General features: G+C 38.0%; 1 protein-coding gene across 1 annotated transcript; it reads left to right on the top strand.

Moving 5' to 3' along the window:
• The first annotated feature begins 822 nt into the window (after positions 1 to 822).
• Positions 823 to 19,225, top strand: Patronin (calmodulin-regulated spectrin-associated protein patronin). The gene is given in 24 exon segments (XM_068288228.1): positions 823 to 948; positions 1,651 to 1,889; positions 4,790 to 5,101; positions 5,168 to 5,256; positions 5,323 to 5,458; positions 5,523 to 5,773; positions 5,848 to 5,948; positions 6,600 to 6,752; positions 7,805 to 7,915; positions 8,228 to 8,419; positions 8,871 to 8,933; positions 9,163 to 9,306; positions 9,365 to 9,879; positions 9,947 to 10,048; positions 10,712 to 11,816; positions 11,819 to 12,258; positions 12,522 to 12,758; positions 12,819 to 13,017; positions 13,333 to 13,407; positions 13,706 to 13,777; positions 14,463 to 14,573; positions 15,732 to 15,821; positions 16,949 to 17,231; positions 17,304 to 19,225. Coding segments are annotated over 23 exon segments (4,956 nt in total). The 5' UTR covers positions 823 to 948; positions 1,651 to 1,859; the 3' UTR covers positions 17,449 to 19,225.
• The last annotated feature ends 153 nt before the right edge of the window (positions 19,226 to 19,378 follow it).

Below are 19,378 nucleotides of genomic sequence, written 5' to 3'. Positions count from 1 at the left end.
TTGTATTATTGAGATATTTGGAAAGTTATGTGCAGATTAAGTGATTTTGTTTCAGTTGGTAAACCTTTTTTGACATTTTAGGCTTGGGTAATGATTTAAACTAGCAGTATTGGCAAACTGTAGTTTAAATTCTTGGCGCCAGAAAAATTACGTTTCACGACACGAATTTTATCATTCATTTTAAATTCAGCACATAATCAGTTAAACTTTAAATAATTGGCGACTACAGAATTTATAAACTTAAGCACTTTTCAGTTCGTAGTCCAACAAAAAATGCCTATGTTAATCTATTTTGCAATTATTTTTTGCTAAACCTTTTTAACAACTAACAAATAAATACAAATACAAATAAAAAAGGATTCACACAAATTATGACTCCAGTAAAGTGGTGCTCACAAAATCATAACAAAAAGGTTTAAATAGAGGACCCTGTATGAGTTCTTGCGAAAGTAAACATGGGGTCCTTTTTAATCAGCTAAAGTTGTGCTTTCTAATAATAATACAAAAAATCTAAAAGTATTTCAAGCTGTGTAATTTTCTTTAAATTAAACTACAGTTTGCGTGTAACGTACGACTCAAATACTGCCGTCCGAAATGACGCAAAATGGTTTTGCAGTTGCCTTATATAGATAAAACAAACAAATTCCTATTAAAAGGTATATAACAACTCATGTCACATTAAAATGTCGATTTTCGATAGGTTTTGCTCCGAAATGTCGATTTTCGATAGTTTTGCTCCGGAATGTCGATTAACCGATACATTTTGCTCCGGACTCGTGACTTTGTTATCGATTTGCAAATCTCATCTCTATCAATTTACCAAACAGATAGTTCGGGCACACTGGTGGTAGAAATTGCTGTTTTTTCGTTGACAAGAAATTGAGAATAAAGTGTAAAATTAAGTGAATAATGCTGTGAAAAAGAGCGCAAAGCGTGAGAAATGCATTTGTATGATAAATTAACAGCAAAATAACTGCGAAAATAAATTCAATCGACCCTGTTTCACACACATCCACAACAGCAAAATCTGTTTTTTTTTCGGTCATCACAACCTGACGTCAACGCTGGCGTCGCAGTCAACTTCGCAGTGGCAGCCCTCCAATGAGAGCAGCGCTGCTGTCTCACAGTGAGCTGTAATGTTGTCTTCACAACGAAAGAGCAAAAGAAAAATGTTTTCATTTAGATGTGTTAACTAGGGAAAATTGGCAACGGTTGTGTTAATTGTACATCAAATATATGAAAAGTGTTCACGGTCAAGAGAAATGTGCGTTCGTTTGTCGTTTAGAGCAGTAAATCGCAACAGCTGATGGCAACAGCAGCGAAAAGAAATATTCACTATTATTAACAGTGTACTGTAAACACTCTGTCTTTGTGGCTGCAACACCCCGCGCTCTGCTCGCCCACTGCAAAGTTGGCCCGCTTTGGCCCCCTTTGAATGATTCACATTTTTCTTTTGCTAGTTTTTACTCAACTCCCCTTCCCTTCGACTATTCATTTTGTTGTTGTGATGTGTTAAATCGTTGTTGTTATTTTTGTTGTTATTGTGCGTGTGCGCAATTAATTTTTGCACAAGAAAATTTCAACAAAAAAAAAACAACAAGAAAATAAAAATAAAAACCAAAAAAGAAATGTTTTTCTTCTGCTATTTAGGCTTGTATTTGGCCTGAAGTGAAAATTCCAATAAGGAAAAACCAGAAGCTAAAAGGAAAGTGTGTGAAGAAGAAGAAAGAAAGTGAAGTGAAGTGCCAAGTGCAACAGCAGCCGCAGCGGAGACTGGGAAAGACTGGGCGTCGGATAGCCAGACTGTCACCACAGACTTTTCTCCCGCTTCAGCTCCCCCCGCTTCCCATATTTTCAGCATGGATGCCGAAACACAGGAAATACGACAGGTTAAGAAATAAATATTTTTAGTTGAAGACTTTTTGTTACCCCTTCTCTTTGCCTGTTTCATCCTCATCAATCTTTGCTCTGTTATTTGGCAGGCACAAATAGAGCGCACTCATTAACATTCCAGCGTTAGCAGCGCATCGGCAGCGGCAGCGGCCTCAAACTAACTAACTCCCCAATGCGCTCATCAAACGCTGTTTCAGTCTCGGTCGCTGCCTCTGCCACTGCCTCAGTTGACGTTGGCCAAGCCACCTACTCTCTTTGCCAAAATGGTTGCGCTGCTTACTTTGCCTTGCCGCTCCCACTTGTGTCCGCTTAGGTTTTAATATGCGACCGACACCTACTTAACATTTGACTGGTTTTTTTTTTCGTTTATGTTTTTGTTGTTTTTAACATTTCTAGCCATGAGCTTGTCTCAACCGACAGAGGAGAGGAGGCGGCGGCGGGAGAGTGGTTAACTGAACTGTTCAATCAACTCGAAAAAAATAATAAAAGAAAAACTGCAACAATAACTAAACTTCCATTCATAAAAAGAGCTGAGTGTAAGCTCCCCCCACAGCAGCCGGAAAATGATTTGCTCCCTCGACTCCTAAAGTTTAATTTTGTTCGATTTTTTTGTAGCTGCTGTTGCATGACCTAATCGCTATAAACAGCAGCACACGCATGCGAAAGAGAGAAACCGCCATCGAAAGGTGGAAAGAGTAGAGAAGGGGCTGTCACCCCCCGCCAACCACTCATCATTCTGAACAACTCCCTAGAAAGTTTAAGGCCTCCCATATGTGTGCCTGTGTGTCTATGTGTGTGTGTGATTCTTGCTTAAGCAATTAGCAGCGGATTATGGATCATATGAAAAAACAAAACCGAAAACCATTCAAAAATAAACTTTTAGCTCCAAATTACACTGGATAACACATTTGAGATGTTTAACTAACTTAGTCTGGAAAAAATTTCTATTTAACTAATTTTTTTGTAAATTTAAACTTTTATCAAAATAAGAGTTTATCAATTCAATTCAATTGAAGTTAATAATTGAAGTTGTTTAAAAAGTCACTCTATTGAATAATATAATAATTTTAGACTCTCATTAAAGTTGAAGCATCCTAAGGACTTATAAAGTTATGAACTGTATATGCTTACTATAATTTTAGTAATTTCAATACCCAAAAACTGTTGCATAGTGTTAGCTCTCTCGATTTGTTCACTTGACTTTATCATGGTTTGCCCAAATGCCAACGATAATAATGAAATCATAAAAACTTTGCAATTTGAGTTCTGCTCGTATCTAACACACAAACACAGAGACATACACACACTCTCCCCACATTCCAAATAACATGTGGGCGGGCGTTTTGAGATGATAAATTTGTCTAAACACTGAATGAAATTTGAGTTACTTTGTTTTTTTGTCGACTTCTACAAAAAGCAAAAGTAAAATTAAGCATTAAAAAAAAAAAAAAAAAATAGAAAAAGCTCGTTTGAAAAATGCATACAAGTTTTTCCGGTTTCCCTCACTGGTGACAGGAAGCAATAGCACCTGTTGTTGTATTGGTCAATAGTTCGCATAGTTTGAATTCGACCTACGTCAATTTTCGAGTAGAGTCAAATCAAATGACCAAAAAATAAAAAAGAAAAATTTACAAATTTGGTTCGAGACAAAAATTGATTCTTGATGAATTTAACAGTTTCTGATGATTTCATATTGATTTAGTAAACATTTTCTGTTCTCTCTCTCCTTTCCTCACTATCTGTGTAAAATATTTACTTTAGGTATAAAATTAAATAATCTCTTGTTTAAAATAGATCCCCAATAAGCATAGTTACACATTTTCGTTATCAAGCAAAGTATTTACCTAGTGATAAGAGCAACCAAAATATTTGTTTCTTTTTTCCCAATCGCTCCCTGCCGTTGGGTTTTGAGAGTTGCTACATTTTTCAATTAGGAAATAAAAACTTATTCATCTGAGATTGCAGGAAAAAAAATCAAATTATGGTTTATAAAATGCAACTGGGCAAATTGCAGCCGGCGGCTCGCTCACACTTGAGAATCTAAAAACAGAGCAGAAAGGCGTCGTCGTCGCGACTGTTGGCTGTTGCTGCCTTTCATGCTGAGTGACCATCATCCCCCAGACCTCCAGCTCCTTCCCCCTTTAAAACGTACATACACACACACACACACACCTGGAATACAATACCAGGCTAAGGAGGAGCAGATAAAGATAGAGAGAGTCGGACGGCGGCGCACGCCAAGCTAAAACCCACGAGTGAGTTTATCGAACTCATATTGAAAGATTCTACGCATGGCTTCACACACACAGAAAGAGCAACAGGGAAAGAGTGCGAGAGACAGAGAAGAGGAGAAGAAGTGCACTTAACAGTTGCGCTACTTAATTGCAAAGCAAAGCTGCTCTTTTCCCCACACACCCTCCAGTCAGTCAGCCAGACCCAGCTGGAGTTGATTCTCTGATTTTGGCCTTGGCTTGAACCAATTTCAAAGCGTTACCAATCAAAAATTTTCATTCAAGAGAAAAGAGAATGACTGTTCATTCACGTACGAACTCAAAATTGTTGTGAAGAAAAGCTAAATCATGAGAACCGATAGTAACGAAAATTAATAATAATTAATAGCACTAAATTTTAAAATGTCGGACACATTTTGGTATTTTTTTGATTCTTTTGGACAACATTTAGAAACTCTCTTTAAGACCTTTGGGAAACTGGAAGAAGACCATTAAGATCAGTTTTAGAAATTATTTTTAACCATACTCAAATGAATTGAGAAGTCTTTATTTTAACTCCATCTCCATTTTAACAGTTAATCTTCTGACAATGACAAAAAGATTTTATTTGATTAGCACTTTAGCCCATTTAAGTTAATACTATTAATGTTTAATTAATTTTACAGGCTCGTCAACGTGCTTCCGTCAAATGGCTGCTCTCAAAGGCCTTTAACAATCGCGTACCGGACAATTTAAAGGAGCCGTTCTATCGCGATCACGAGAATCAGGAACGCCTAAAGCCACAAATCATTGTGGAACTTGGCAATGCCACTTTGTATTGCCAAACATTGTCCAATCTGTATTCAGATCCCAATTACCAAAGCTTAAATCACTGGTCAATATTACAGACGCTAGCGCGCAAGGGTGTGGCAGTGGCCGAATCGTCGGACATGCCCATTACCGAGACGGTATTAATTCAAACGAATCCGTTAAGACTTGTAAGTAATTCGAGTTGGATCAACCTGCAGACAGTTATCTAATTGTACACTTTATTTTTTATACAGAATGCCCATATGTCTGTGATAGAATCGCTGATGGTCTTATATGCAAGGGAAATATCATCGGGTGATCGTGTTACAGCCGCCATACGAAGGTAGGAAACGATAGACAATTATTCAAAACTCTGGTCATTTGTATTTTAATTTTTATTTTTTTACAGAATATCTGGCAGCAATTATCAGGCGCCACCTGGCCAAAACTATGAGCAGGGTCTACTGGCCTGGATATCCCATGCATGCGCAGCCCTCAAAAAGCGTATTGTAAAAGAGGTAGAAACTGGGCTACCCGATGAGAATGTAAGTCTTGCTTCACTGAAGTCACATTTTATCGCAAACTAATCCGTGAATGCATTTATTGCAGGGAACGCGGCTACAGACGCCAGATATACCACCAGTGAGAGATTTTCAAGATCTGTGCGACGGAATTTGCCTAGCACTGCTTATCTCGTACTATTGCCCCAAAGTGGTACCCTGGACATGTGTGAGAATTAACTATTTGCCCGCGGTCGAGGATTCCATTCACAATATCCTATTGGTGGCCAATTTCTCCCAAAAGCATTTGCCATATGGCGTATTCCACATGACGCCCGAGGATGTGACCTTTATGCGCGGGTTAGAATACAAAAAATCCCCCACTCTCTTACTTGCTCTCTGACGTGTGTTTTCTTTTTCCTTCTGATATGCAGCTCGATGAAACTGAATCTAGTTTTGCTCTTAACGGACTTGTTTAATCTGTTCGAAATACATCCAGCGAAATGTGTTTGTTATCCAGGAATGGATGGTCAAGGTAAGTGTGGGTCAAGTAAACCCAAATCTCAAAGTCTCAAATCATTGCATCGCATCTCCTGCTTTCCTTTCCATCTCAAGCTCAAATTAAAGATTGGCCTATGTATTATTTCCAAGTGACGCATGCAAAAAGTGTTGTCCCAAAAGTGAAGTTCTTTTTTTTTTCAAGTATTATTTTTATGTTTAATTTGCGCTGTATGTTTTTGTATTACTTCTTTTACTTTTCGTTGTCCCAATCCTAAGTTCTTGAGTCTTGTTTTGAGCTTTTGAAGCTTAGGTGTTTCACCGAATCAGACACCCCTATGCCTCTCGAAGGATAAATTAATCAAAAGGAGCAAACGTAGATCCAGTTAACTTTTCTGCGGTTTTTCGTTCGTTCTTTCCCTACATTTAAGAACCATTTGATAAATCCACAAGTGACAACAATCTTGGCATTATCTCATCCATTTAAATAGTATTTATTCACAAAAAGTAGTGTACCAATTCAATTATTAATGACAAATCAATCTTTGTACTTGATTCTCTCTTTTTTTTTTTTTGTTCAACGAATTACAAACCAAACCGCTTGCTCTCTTCACCAAATCAAAAAATAAAAATTATCCGCACCCCTCGACGCAACACACATATGCAAAATTCTGTGTATCTCACTTAGATGTCATCGCCAGGCGCACTCTGGGCGCCAATGAGCACGGAATCTGCCATCGACGGGGCCTCACAATGCAGCCTGTTATGCCCATTCCCGATTTACGGAGCGATCTCGACCAGCCGCCCGTAGGCTCACCCTCGAATCGGCCACCGTTTCAAGGTTTTTGATCTAAAAAAAGACACACAATTTACTATTTCTCTATATTTTGAGCATTCTTCAGAACTCTGTGTTTTTTTCTTAAATTCATTTTTCCTGTGTTTTGTTACTGTTTGTTGTTATTTGTGTATGAATTCGAATTCACCCCTTCCCTATAACCCTCCTTTCCCCGAAAAGAAAGAAAAAACTGAAAGGTGAATTCAAGATACCATTTGCTGCATTTGCCTTCGTTTCATGAATGTGTGTCTGTTACCATTGACTTTGCTTGATCGGCTGCCAAAATATTATTCATCTCCTTAATTAATTGTTAATTGACTTACCTATGTTCGGTCTTGTAGTTAATCCTAAATATATTAGTCACTGTATACATTATATAAAATAAGAATCCATTGTCCAATTCAATCAGAATTGTTAACTATGCACATGACCATATTTGAAAACATCTCAGCTCACTTATGCACCTGCACAGGATCTACAAACATATACAGCCAACGGTCGGTGCATCCTTTAATTTACAGGAAAACGCCATTTTTTTTTAAAATTATAAACATCGATATCCTTATTAACTGGTGCAGTATTCAAAATGATTCGAAATTAAAAACGAAATGATTGATCATTTCCTTGGAAATGAGGATGTTGTACAAAGCGATCGACAACATATACATATATATGTATGTACATATATTACAATGATAAGTGTCAGTGTATAATATTGATACATTGAAGAAGATGGCCAAAGGAGAACTTGATTGACGAAAACATTGTAGATTCCTCTTGTATTTGCCGATTTGTGATATCGAACTGTTCGCACTAAGTAATTAAAGTTTCGCGGCACCGACCTGTCCCAGCTTTTTGATGATTTATGATTGCATTTTTTGATTGAATAATATAACAATTTATAAAGTTCATTTACCTGATTTTTCTGTTGCTTAATGTGCATTTTGTTTTTTGTTTTGTCTTTTTGGCACCGCTTGCAACCAATTGTTGTTTTATTTTACATATTTGTTTTCGAATTAAAAATTTTGATTTTTCATTTTGCTTGTTTTGTTTTTTAGTTCCGCACATGAATTCATTTGGCGGCGGCCTAAACCGTAGATCAACTCCGCCCACTGAATATCAGGCGTCGGCGATTCAGTCAAATAATTATGATGGAAATCATGCAGAAGGTAAAATTTTTATTTAATTTTCTTATTGTTTGCCATTTTTACTCTTTTATTTGGTTTATATTAATTAAATGAAACAAGGAGAATCAACATATAAACAAACATTCTGTCATTTATTTGATTTTAATTATGTGTTTAATTTGTTTTCTTTATCTTTTTTCCACCCAAAATCCACACATGCTTGCCAAAAACAATTTACCTCAATTACCACCACCACCACCAACAACAACAACAACAACAACAATAACAATTGCAACTGTGCCTGTCCTGCTCATTGCAACGCCTTCGCCTCTGCCTCCGCCTTCGCCTTCGTAGCTTTCGTCGTGCACAAGTCGCGTGGCATTACCACACTCTCATCAATGCACTCGCAACATCAGCAGCAGCAGCAACAATATCACCAGCAACCGCAGCAGCAGACACAGCAGCAGCAGCAGGAGCCCTTGGTTCCAGCTCGCTTGCGGCAAGCTAAAGAAAAATCCAATGTCGAGTCAAAAGCGGATGAGAGAGGTTTGCTTTAAGTCTAGTTTTTAATTTATATTATTATTATTATTTGTTTCCTACTTTTTTGTCTTTAATTTTTTATTAATTACTTCGAATTGTAAATGAACTTTGAATATTTATGTAAGACTTGAATTGTATGTGGAGCATATAAGATTCGTGACGACTTCAATTCATAAAAACAATGAAAAAAAAAGGTTGCTAGAGGTTTTCGAAAGAGAAATTTATATAAAGTTTCGAGTTTCGGATTTCAGAATCTAAGTTTGTCGACCAAATCCAAATTTCCGACAATTTTAGTTTAATTTTGTAAAAGAATTATTATATTTCTTCAAACGAATCTATATTGCACCACGCAGATAACTAAAATTGTTTTTATATTTTAATTTTCTTATTTGTTTATGAAATTTGAAAATGTTTTGTTAACACTTTTATTATGATTTTTAATCTCGAATGAAATTAGGCGATTTTGTCGCGGCGGGTCGACCAAGTAACTGGGAACAAAGCCGACGCCCAAGTTTTGCAGGTATGAGAATCAGCTGAAATCAGCCAAGTATACCGGCCATATGTACATACATACATACATACTAATGTTCCATGCATCATCATACATAGTTTCCATTTGGTATCCATCCACATGCCCTCCATTAACCAGAGTTCAGTTGAATGTTACTTGATTTTTTATAATTTTAACCCTTTCTGTTGGTCGGAAGTAAATGCATTTTAATATTGTCATATTCTGCAAACATTTTCAGGGCGTCGCTCGCGTAGAAATTCCTCGAGCGAAGATTCCCAGTTGACCATAGAGAACTTTGGTGGTTCACAGGATCAAATCAATACGCTGGGACGTTACGAGCGCGAACGTGATAGGGAAAGAAAATTATCCAACACAAGTGTGGGTGAGTATAGTGTAGAGTTGTGTTATCTATGGTGTTCTTTAATTAAATTTATTTTCAGTTGAACCTGCCGTGGCAATACGCTCTTCGATTGCCGATGCCCGGGGAACGCTACAACTGGGGTACGATACGGATTCGGGCTCGGAGAAACAGGATCGGGAGACTGAGAAGTATTCAATGCGTCGACAAGCCAGTGTCGACAATGTGCCTACGGTATCGACAGCCCATCATAATCTATCGAATGCGGGCAGTCCATTGCCGCAGGCACGGAACAAGCAACATTCCAGCGAGAAAGACTACAGCAACAACAGCAGCGCCGGAATTGCTGACCAACTCTACAACGATGTTAGATCGACTTATGGGGATCCCGAAAGTACACCCGTACGTAAGTCCTCCACCAGTAGCATGCCAGCCAGCCCGGCTGCTTGGCAAATGGAAGTATGCGATGAGGATATGCGTTCATTGGAGAATGCTACCAAGCTGTCCAATATTCGAATGAAATTAGAGGAGAAACGGCGTCGCATAGAGCAGGACAAACGTAAAATTGAAATGGCTCTGATGAGGCATCAAGAGAAGGTATAGATGCACAAGATGTTTTCAATCCTTTACTGATATCAATTGTGCCTCTTACTCTTTACTTTAGGAGGACCTGGAATCGTGTCCTGATGTCATGAAGTGGGAGACCATGAGCAATGAGTCAAAGCGAACACCAGATATGGATCCCGTTGATTTGGATAAATATCAGGTGAGTCTGCGTTTGCTTTTCTATAGCATTACTCACAAAATTATAACCCGAGTTAACCCCAAGCAAGAATTAATCAATAATTTACGCATTTGTTGTGTCTCTTTTTTTCCCCTGTCCTATTCCTATTCTGTGTCTGTGGTTTGCTTAAACATAAACATTACAATGAATACTCACATACACACCATAACACACACACACACACACTGACTCCTACTCTAACATTTGCCAATCTTGGATGTGGATCGTAAACAGCAAAGCATCGCCATCATGAACATGAATCTGCAAGATATCCAACAGGATATCCATAGGCTAGCCACTCAGCAAAGCCAAATGCAGGCCCAACATCTTCAGGCCCAGCAGCTGATGCAGGCCCAACAGATAGCCAACATGCTGAATCAGGTAAAATCACCCCGAACCAGCCCCGCCACCTGCATCACTCCGCTTTATGTTTATTTATTATTGACTATTGATAAATGTTTTGAGTTATGTCCGCTTACTAACTGAATGATTGTTCCAATTTGTTCCAATTTTTGTGGCATGCGCTCTGGCAAATCCATCATACAGCAACAAACATATGGCTCTCAACAGCATCTCGCTGATCATCATTATCAGCAGCCGCGAGCTATGCAACAGAATTTTGGCTCATCACCGCATCTTCCACAGGCCTACAACGCCCCAGTCAGTGCATATAGCTCCCGTCCGCCCAGTCGCGATCCCTACCAGCAGCAACAACCTCCACCGCCCATGGCCATGCCCCAGCCGATGCAGTACGTTAACGAGCATGGGCAGTATATGTCGCCGCCGCAGCCCGCCCATGCATACATGCAGCCGCAAAGCCTCTACAGCGACAATGGCGGCGGTCCCTACAATCACAATCACAATCATTCACCCTATGGAGCGCCGCCGCCCCAGTACAGGAATAGTGTGGTCTATGATGAGTATGGCCAGCCGACTAATCACTTCTATTTGCACGAGACATCGCCTCAGCCACCGCCACAGCGACGAACTTGGGCTCATTCGGCAGCAGCTGCCGCCTATGAGCAGCAACAGCATCAGGTCCAACAGCCATTGGTCGATGTGAACGCCTGGCAGACACAGCAGAAGAAACAAGGCTGGCACAATCGACCTCTATCTAGTGCAGGCGGGGCGCCGCAAGGAAGTTTTGTGCTTCATCAGAATGGGAGTGGTGGAGGCGGAGGGGAACTGCAGCATCTTTTTCAACAGCAGGCATCGCCACAGCACAGCCAGCGGCCAATGAGTGGAGCCAATGGTGTCCAACGCCAGCAGTCCTTGACCAATTTGCGCGACAATCGCTCGCCGAAAACCAATCCTCAGCCGATGGCTATGCCCATGCAGATGCAGCATGAAGACCTAATGGCTCCGCAAAGCATTTGTTTTATCGGGGACGAGGAGGACGTGGACGAGTTGGAGCGCAATATTATAGAGTCAATGCATTCAACCCGTATCTCCGATTTTGTGGTTCAGCAGCAGCAGCAACACCGAGGACATCAGGGTCAGAGTGGACGTGGTAGCAGCTCAGAGGATTACGACAGCGGCGAATTAATTTCTAATAAGCTGAACATAACCAGCGGCAATCTCACCTATCGGATACCCTCGCCATCGCGTCCTTCCATTCAAGCCAATAGTTTTCAGGATCCTCGAGGCGGTGCCGATCAGGAGGATTCGACTGCTGAAAAGGGTTTCTATATATCCTTCGATGATGATCAGCCTAAGCGGCCTAAGCCTCCACTCAGAGCCAAGCGTTCGCCAAAAAGGAGACGCCAGGCGGTGGCAGGGATAATGTGGACAACCAAGTTGTCCTCAAACGTGAATCGCTAAGTCAACTGCACAACATCAGCATGAGCAGCGAGGATGCCAGCAAGCAACCAGCCAATAATGCCAGGCACAGCCGGCCCAACAACAACATCTCCAACAGTGTCAAATCTAATCCAAATACCAATTCTGGTAATGCAACCTACAACAAATACACTGATGAGCCGCCAATTCAATTGCGTCAACTGGCCGTTAACACCTCAGAGCCGGGAGGCAGCCTGGAACGTCGTCATTTGGAGGATCTGACCAACCAGCCGCCGCCAATGCAACAACAGCAGCCGATGTCACCCACACGCCTGCAGCACAGCAGCAATACTGCCGAGGCTGCCAAGAATAAGGCACTGGTCATAGGAGCAGATGCAACTAGTTTGGATCCGGTAAGGAAATTCGTCTTTCACTCTCACACTCTCGTTTCCTGTCAAATTTAATCAAATTGATTTTGTAAATTCGTTCAGATGAGATTAAGCTCACATATTTAAGTTAAAATTTTAAAAGTCTTTAACGCGATGACCTCGGATTTTTTGGTATTTGATTTTAAATTGCGCGATTGCGGCGAATCTCTTGCAAATGTATAGTGAAAGAATATTTTGGAATTTTATTGATGAATGGATGTTGTTTCAATGGTTTGTTATCGTTTTAGGACTCGGTCGACGAAATGGAACGTCGTAAAGAGAAGATAATGTTGCTCTCTTTGCAACGCCGACAACAGCAAGAAGAGGCTAAGGCTCGCAAAGAAATCGAGGCGTCGCAGAAAAGGGAAAAGGAACGAGAAAAAGAGGAGGAACGAACACGCAAGAAGGAGGAACAAATGGCGCGCCGAGCGGCCATTTTGGAACAACATAGACTCAAAAAAGCCATTGAAGAAGCAGAAAGAGAGGTTGTTTATCAGGAGCACTTTTTAGCCACTTTAAATATTAATTAACTATGTTCCTTATAGGGTAAAACCTTGGATCGGGCGGACATGCATGTGAAACTGCAGCCACAAACTGCGTCCTCGTCGACCCCACGTTTAAGGCAACAGCGGAACACACGGCCCAGGCCCAAGACTATACATGTGGATGATGCCAGTGTGGATATTAGTGAAGCTTCAAGCATCTCTAGTCGAAGCAAGAAGGGTTCTGGATCAAATTTAACCGGTAAGCGTGGCAAAGGCACCATTCCTTCCAAAGCTTTAACACTTGACCTAGACCATGGAAATATTTGTCCCCCTATATGCAAATGCTATATATAATGTTTCGTTTAGTTTCTCAGCATCTAACTTGTGTTTAATCTGATTTTCCATCTCTGCGGTCAAGTGTAAGGTTTCTCAATTATTATTATTATTTCTAACCATTTCGGTAAACCGATTTTCGCTTTAATGCTCGGTTTTTTTGAGTTTTGTCCTATTCCTATTTGGTTTTTAACATCAATTTCTTTATTTATTCTGTTATGTTTTATAATTTGGCAAACAGGCTACGGTCAGCTAAGTTCAAATTCAATGAAAAGAGATTATTATAGGGGATCGCAAGATTCCCTTACAGTCAAAGGTAATTTTTTGTTGTTTTTTGTCTACAAATTCATTCATTGTTTATATCATTGTTTTTATTCTTTTTATCAATTAAGTTATGTTAAGCATGCATTTTTGATTTTACCTATTTGACGTTGTTTTTTTTTTTTCTATTAGAATAACCAACTTTTTTTTGATTCCATTTATTCGTTAGTCTCTTTATATTATCTCTTTCTTTAACATTGTTGTAAATCGAAAATTTCGTACTTTGTTAATATAGTTGTAAGTTCCCTATGTGGCGTATATATTCTTTACTATTACTAATCTCGTTTAAACAGAATCTCCCGATGATTACCCCAGTACAAGTTCAACTCCGATTGGACGAAGGGGATCGTATAAAACTTCCAGAGGTTGGTGCTGGGTAACACGCCTACTAATTGTTTCTACTCATTCTTTTTACTTTGTCTATTTTCCGTTCTCTTTTGAGTTCTGGTCTAAAAATTGCTAGAAAAGATACCATTTAAGTTTATTAATAAGGTTTTTTTTTGTTCTGGTCTGGACTTGTGATTAACACGAAAAGATATATATTTATTGTTTTTGTTTTAAGTTAGAATTATACATATAAATTCGCTGAGGCGTGCTTTAACACTGCAAAATGCTAAATTTCACATAAGCTAATTTCTAAGCCGCCCACATTCTCTCAACTAATTCAAATGCAACTAAACTATTAACTATGTATTTTGCCAGTGCACCCACATGTAAGCCAAAAAATATGTATGCACCAAGGGAGGGGGCTATAACCAATTGTTTAGGACTTCTGTGTGGGTTTTGATCAGGTTGTGGATGGGTTAAACTGAAAATCAAACTGTCTTCTTAATCATTTGGATTTAATATGATGGTGGGTTAAGTGGTGTGTGGGGGATGAGGACGGGCATTGTTGGGGTGAAACTTATAAGTTAGATTTTATTTCATATATTTTGTGTTTACGTTATTTCATCATTTGTGACCAAATACCAAACCGTTTTAAAAATCAACAATTCAATATACTTTATTATGCACTTGGCTCCGTTGCCTCCGGTGCCGCATTCCTTACAGAGCCAGCCGCACTCCCAGAACGGGGCCGCACTCTGTCGCGTATATCGGTCGCTAAGGGGAGCACACTTAATTTCCGTGGCCGAAAGTCCAATTCTCTAATGAATTTGTGCGGTAAGAAGCGTTTTACAGCTACAAAAAAAAAAAAAAAAAAATTAAATCTGAAAACACAGCTGCTTGCTTTTCCCTTATCTATCTCTTTACTGTATCCTCTTCTCTTTAATCTCTATGTATTATTCTATTCTATCTTAATGTTTGAAATTTGGTTTTCGGAATATCTTGTTTTCAAAATAGTGCTTATTGTTTACGATTTCCATTTTTAATTTCATTTGGTGTTAGTTCTTTTGCGTTTTCTCTTTTTGTATATTTGTCTTATTCATTATATTTGAATTAAATTGAGTTTTCTTTAACTTGTCTTCTACTCTCTATCAATATATATATTTTTCTTTTAATTTTTTGATGTGAAAATATGTCAAATTCGGGTTGATGGTGGTGGTCTTTTCCACATTTGTTTTTGGTATCTGTCTGTGTCAGCTGATTTTTTGGGTCCGTCAGCTGATTCTTGTTCTTCTGCAAAACTTGCTTCAAAAATTCGCAACTGGTTCTGGCCTTAAAATAATTAGCCTTCGATCCGCTTTTGGGAAATATAGCAAAACAACAAAAAACGCACATGCACACAAATACGCCTGTACACAACACACACACACACATAATACAAAAAGGTCAGGCAGAAAACACATACATACATACACCGCTCACACACTCTCTCACAGACACACACACGCATAAGATATATGTTAACCATTTTCGATTTTTAACCCAGATCATGATCAAATTTAGTACTTAAGTAATATCTATCATAACGATCTCTACTACAAAATTGCTTTAACTAAATTTTGTGCACACATTCTCTTCTTTTATTTCTCTTTCTTTTTTCAATCGAAAAATGTACAAAAATGAATTCTTGAAATTAACCGCAAAAAAAAAAAAAAAAAAACAAACAAAAACAAAACTGTAATCTAAACCGAAACAAAATGTATTAACAAAATTTGAAATGAACTCATCGCTCGCTCCCATCATCGACGTAACTTTGTGACAATTAACCCGAAACGCATGGCCTCCGCATCGTGCTCCTAATCCTCCTACTCTACTCTTGTCACAACAAACATTCTCTGTCTATCTGTGTGCGTGTGTGTGTGTCTATCTCTGATGATGATGATGATGATGATTATGATGCATGTTGACTGATGACGCCTCTTGCTTACCGGTTAGACACAGATTCGGGACTGGGACGCGCCACTCCGCCTCGGCGTGCCCCATCGCCAGGAATGGGCATGGCCAGCATGGGAATGGGCGCATCAGGTAGGCATATGCCATCTCCATCTGGACCAGGCTCATTGCCCCCAGGTTTGATATCGAAACGTCGCGGATTTGATGATGGATCCAGCGATTTCTCATTAACTCCGAATTCAATCATGGAATATTCGGGTTTGTACAACAACAAATACAGAAAACAACTTGAAACCATCCTCAGTTTGTAATCAATCACCATCAAATACACCATATTCTGGTCATATTATCATCATGTATTGCATTATGTGCCCCATTTTGGAAATATTTCTTATAATCCAGAAAACAACATTATCCATGCTCGTATTATTTTGTTTTTTTTTCATGATTTTTCCCATTATGATTTCATTCATTACAAATTGGCATTATAAATCATATAATTTTATAATTCATATATTATATACATACATATCTACATATATGATTTTCAACACAAGCGATATACCTATATATCTATGTATATGTATAGACATATAGGGCTGCGACAGTTATTTGTGTGCGCGTCTAAACAGAAATGTGTATTCCTTCGTTCTTCTACCTATTCCGTTCCGTTTCGTCGTCAAATCCACGACTTTCGATGGTCAAACAAAAGAAAGAAAATATAAAAGTTATCCACGAAACCCAAAAGCTTTCCAATATACATATAAACATACCTACTAAACCCCGAATCGGTCCAATTGATCACTTAAACTAACAAAAATAAAAAAAAAGTCATGTGCAAAATTGCAAGCAATCTTTATACTTAAGTTAATGTTGTTTTTTTATTGTTGTTTCAATTCTTTTATTTGAGTTTTATTTATGGAATGTTCTTTTATTTTACAATATAATGGAATGTTTAAAGTTAGAAAATCCAACTAGGTTATAACTAATGCACTCCAACGAATATTGTTTTTTTTTTTTTTTTTTTTTTGAATTGCATAAGTATAATATACATATTTAACCTGTTAAAGCTATTCCCCTACCTTCTTGGAGTGCATTTTGTAGATTTTGCTCTATATTAGAGTACCTTAAACTCTCCCATTTGTTGCACGTGTTTAGATTCCAATGATCTCGAAGCTTGCGAAGACGAATGAAAAGATGTAGTGTCTGCAAACTAAAGGCAGCAAGCGCTAATTTATTTGCTCTTTACCACCGTACAGGTCCGAAACTGTATAAACAACCAGCGGCCAAATCGAATCGTGGCATTATTTTGAATGCTGTGGAATATTGCGTATTCCCCGGGGCCGTTAATCGAGACGCCAAACAAAAGGTTCTGGAAAAAATCGCAAGATCAGAGGCCAAGCACTTCCTAGTACTCTTCCGTGATGCCGGCTGCCAGTTTCGTGCCCTCTACAGCTATGTGCCGGAAACGGATCAGGTGACCAAGTTGTATGGCACTGGGCCTAGTCAGGTTGACGAAGTCATGTTCGATAAGTTCTTCAAGTGAGTGTATTATATAACTACGAATTATAACAGCATTTCGATTTTAACAATCTTTTCGATTTTACTCTGCAGATATAACTCAGGTGGCAAATGCTTCTCACAAGTGCACACAAAGCATCTGACCGTTACCATTGACGCCTTCACAATACACAATTCACTGTGGCAGGGCAAGCGAGTCCAGTTGCCGAGCAAAAAGGATATGGCGCTTGTGATCTAAATAATCATAATGAGCGCCTGGCGCAGCAATTTCACAGAATTCAAAATTATAAAAACAAAAACGCAGCAAAACCAGCAGACAGGAACTTAAGCTTTTCTACGCAAATTTCCGCATGAAGAAGAAGATGATGATATGGAGGAAATCTAAAAGTGAAAAGCAAACTCTTAGGAAAAATGTATGCAAAACATTTTTCTATAACTTAGAAAAATTATGTCTGGGACAGGGTATCTGTAAATGTAGAATGTCTATGGCTTAATTAAAAATTGCACGTGTTTGTTCAAGGGTCAAACAAATTTGGAATTCACACTGAAGCAACTATTGTAGTGATTCATACAATGCGATTGAATTTAATCTAACTTAATTTATTGTTCCAAATAATGAAAAGAAACCCGGCCTGAAAACAATATCAGAGAAAAATATTATGTAAAAAACAAAATCATGAAACAAAAGCAAAAAACTTTGTAAAAAAAAAGAAAGGAAAGATCATAGGCAACAAAAGATAATGGAATTGTTTGTATTTCTTTTTTAGTTTTGTCTTCTACACAAATTTAATAGTATCAAGATGAACAACACCAACAACACGATTTGTAGAAAATATTTTAAATTTTATTAATTTGTTTTATATTGTTATCAAGTTATTCAAGTGAAATTTGTTTCGCAAATGGAAATGAAGATGGAGATAGATTGGGAGACGGGCCATCAATTGAATTTCGCAAGTCGACACTAATTTTAATGCCACTTAGCTATTTATTTTAACACCTATTAATAATTACTTTTTATGCATATTTAAAAAGGCAAAACAAGATTACCACATAAATAATACAACTAATATCTAAAGATATATCAATATATGCAACAACAAATGAAAGACTTTTGACTCAAAAATGGAAATTCAGTTTTATATATACAAAATATATAAATATACACACGAAAATATGAATATCATACATGCATCATGTGTTCCTCGACCAAGTCAGATCCTTGTTGTGCAGTAGGACTCTATCGATGAGCAGATATATATACAAGCATATATCTCAAATTAATTGTAACTTTTCCATTAAATTGACTTTGAAAATGCATTTCTAATTTTCTTCGGGGTCCTCGAAAATTGAAAACTGCCAACAGGAGCATAATTATCTTAAACTTAAACCAATCAATCGATCAACCGCTCAACAGCTGCATACGCATCCTTTAATAATCGCCCACAACTGAACGGCAACCCATTCTCTTTTTTTAATATACATAATTAAAAACGACAACAAAAAAACATTAAAAAAAGAGCCTAAAAATCTAAAAATGCATGTTCGTATTATTATTTTTTATATAATTTACTAAGTAATTTTCCTTCGTTTTTCTTAACGATATTAATTTTTGAATTGCCTATTTATACACAAATGTATTTTTTATCTAAATATTAATTGTAATTTGTGAAAGAAACAAACTTAACGAATTAAGTCGACAAACAACTAACTAGGACATATAAACCTAACTACCGCCATTATGGAACGACTTTTCTGTGTCTGTCTCTGTGCTAATCCTGGCATGTGGCCTACATACATACATACATATATGAAAAGTAAAAAGCTCGTTGGGGGAAGGGAGGGACAGATCAAATTTATATAATATGTATAATGTATATGTGTGTCGGCGCAGTTGCGCCCTTGGCGTGATATGCTACCAATATTAATGAAAAATAATATTAATGAGATCTAAAACAAAAAAAAGAACATTATTATATAAAATGTAATAAAGTTATTTAAAATGATTATTTAACAAATTGCATGCAATTGTGTTTCAATTGGTAAACTTCAAAGTTTTAAATTAGCCATCAAAATATGTTCTCAAAATAAGCTGGATTTCCAAACGGCAGAAATTCAACCAATAGAGGTTTCTTTTTAAACCATTCTATCTATCTGGCATCTAAAAAAAG

This window comes from Drosophila tropicalis, unplaced genomic scaffold (genome assembly GCF_018151085.1).
Source record: "Drosophila tropicalis isolate 14030-0801.00 unplaced genomic scaffold, ASM1815108v1 contig_573, whole genome shotgun sequence".
NCBI lineage: Eukaryota > Metazoa > Arthropoda > Insecta > Diptera > Drosophilidae > Drosophila > Drosophila tropicalis.
Note: the sequence above shows the minus strand (reverse complement) of the source record. Positions and strands in the feature narration are given on the sequence as shown.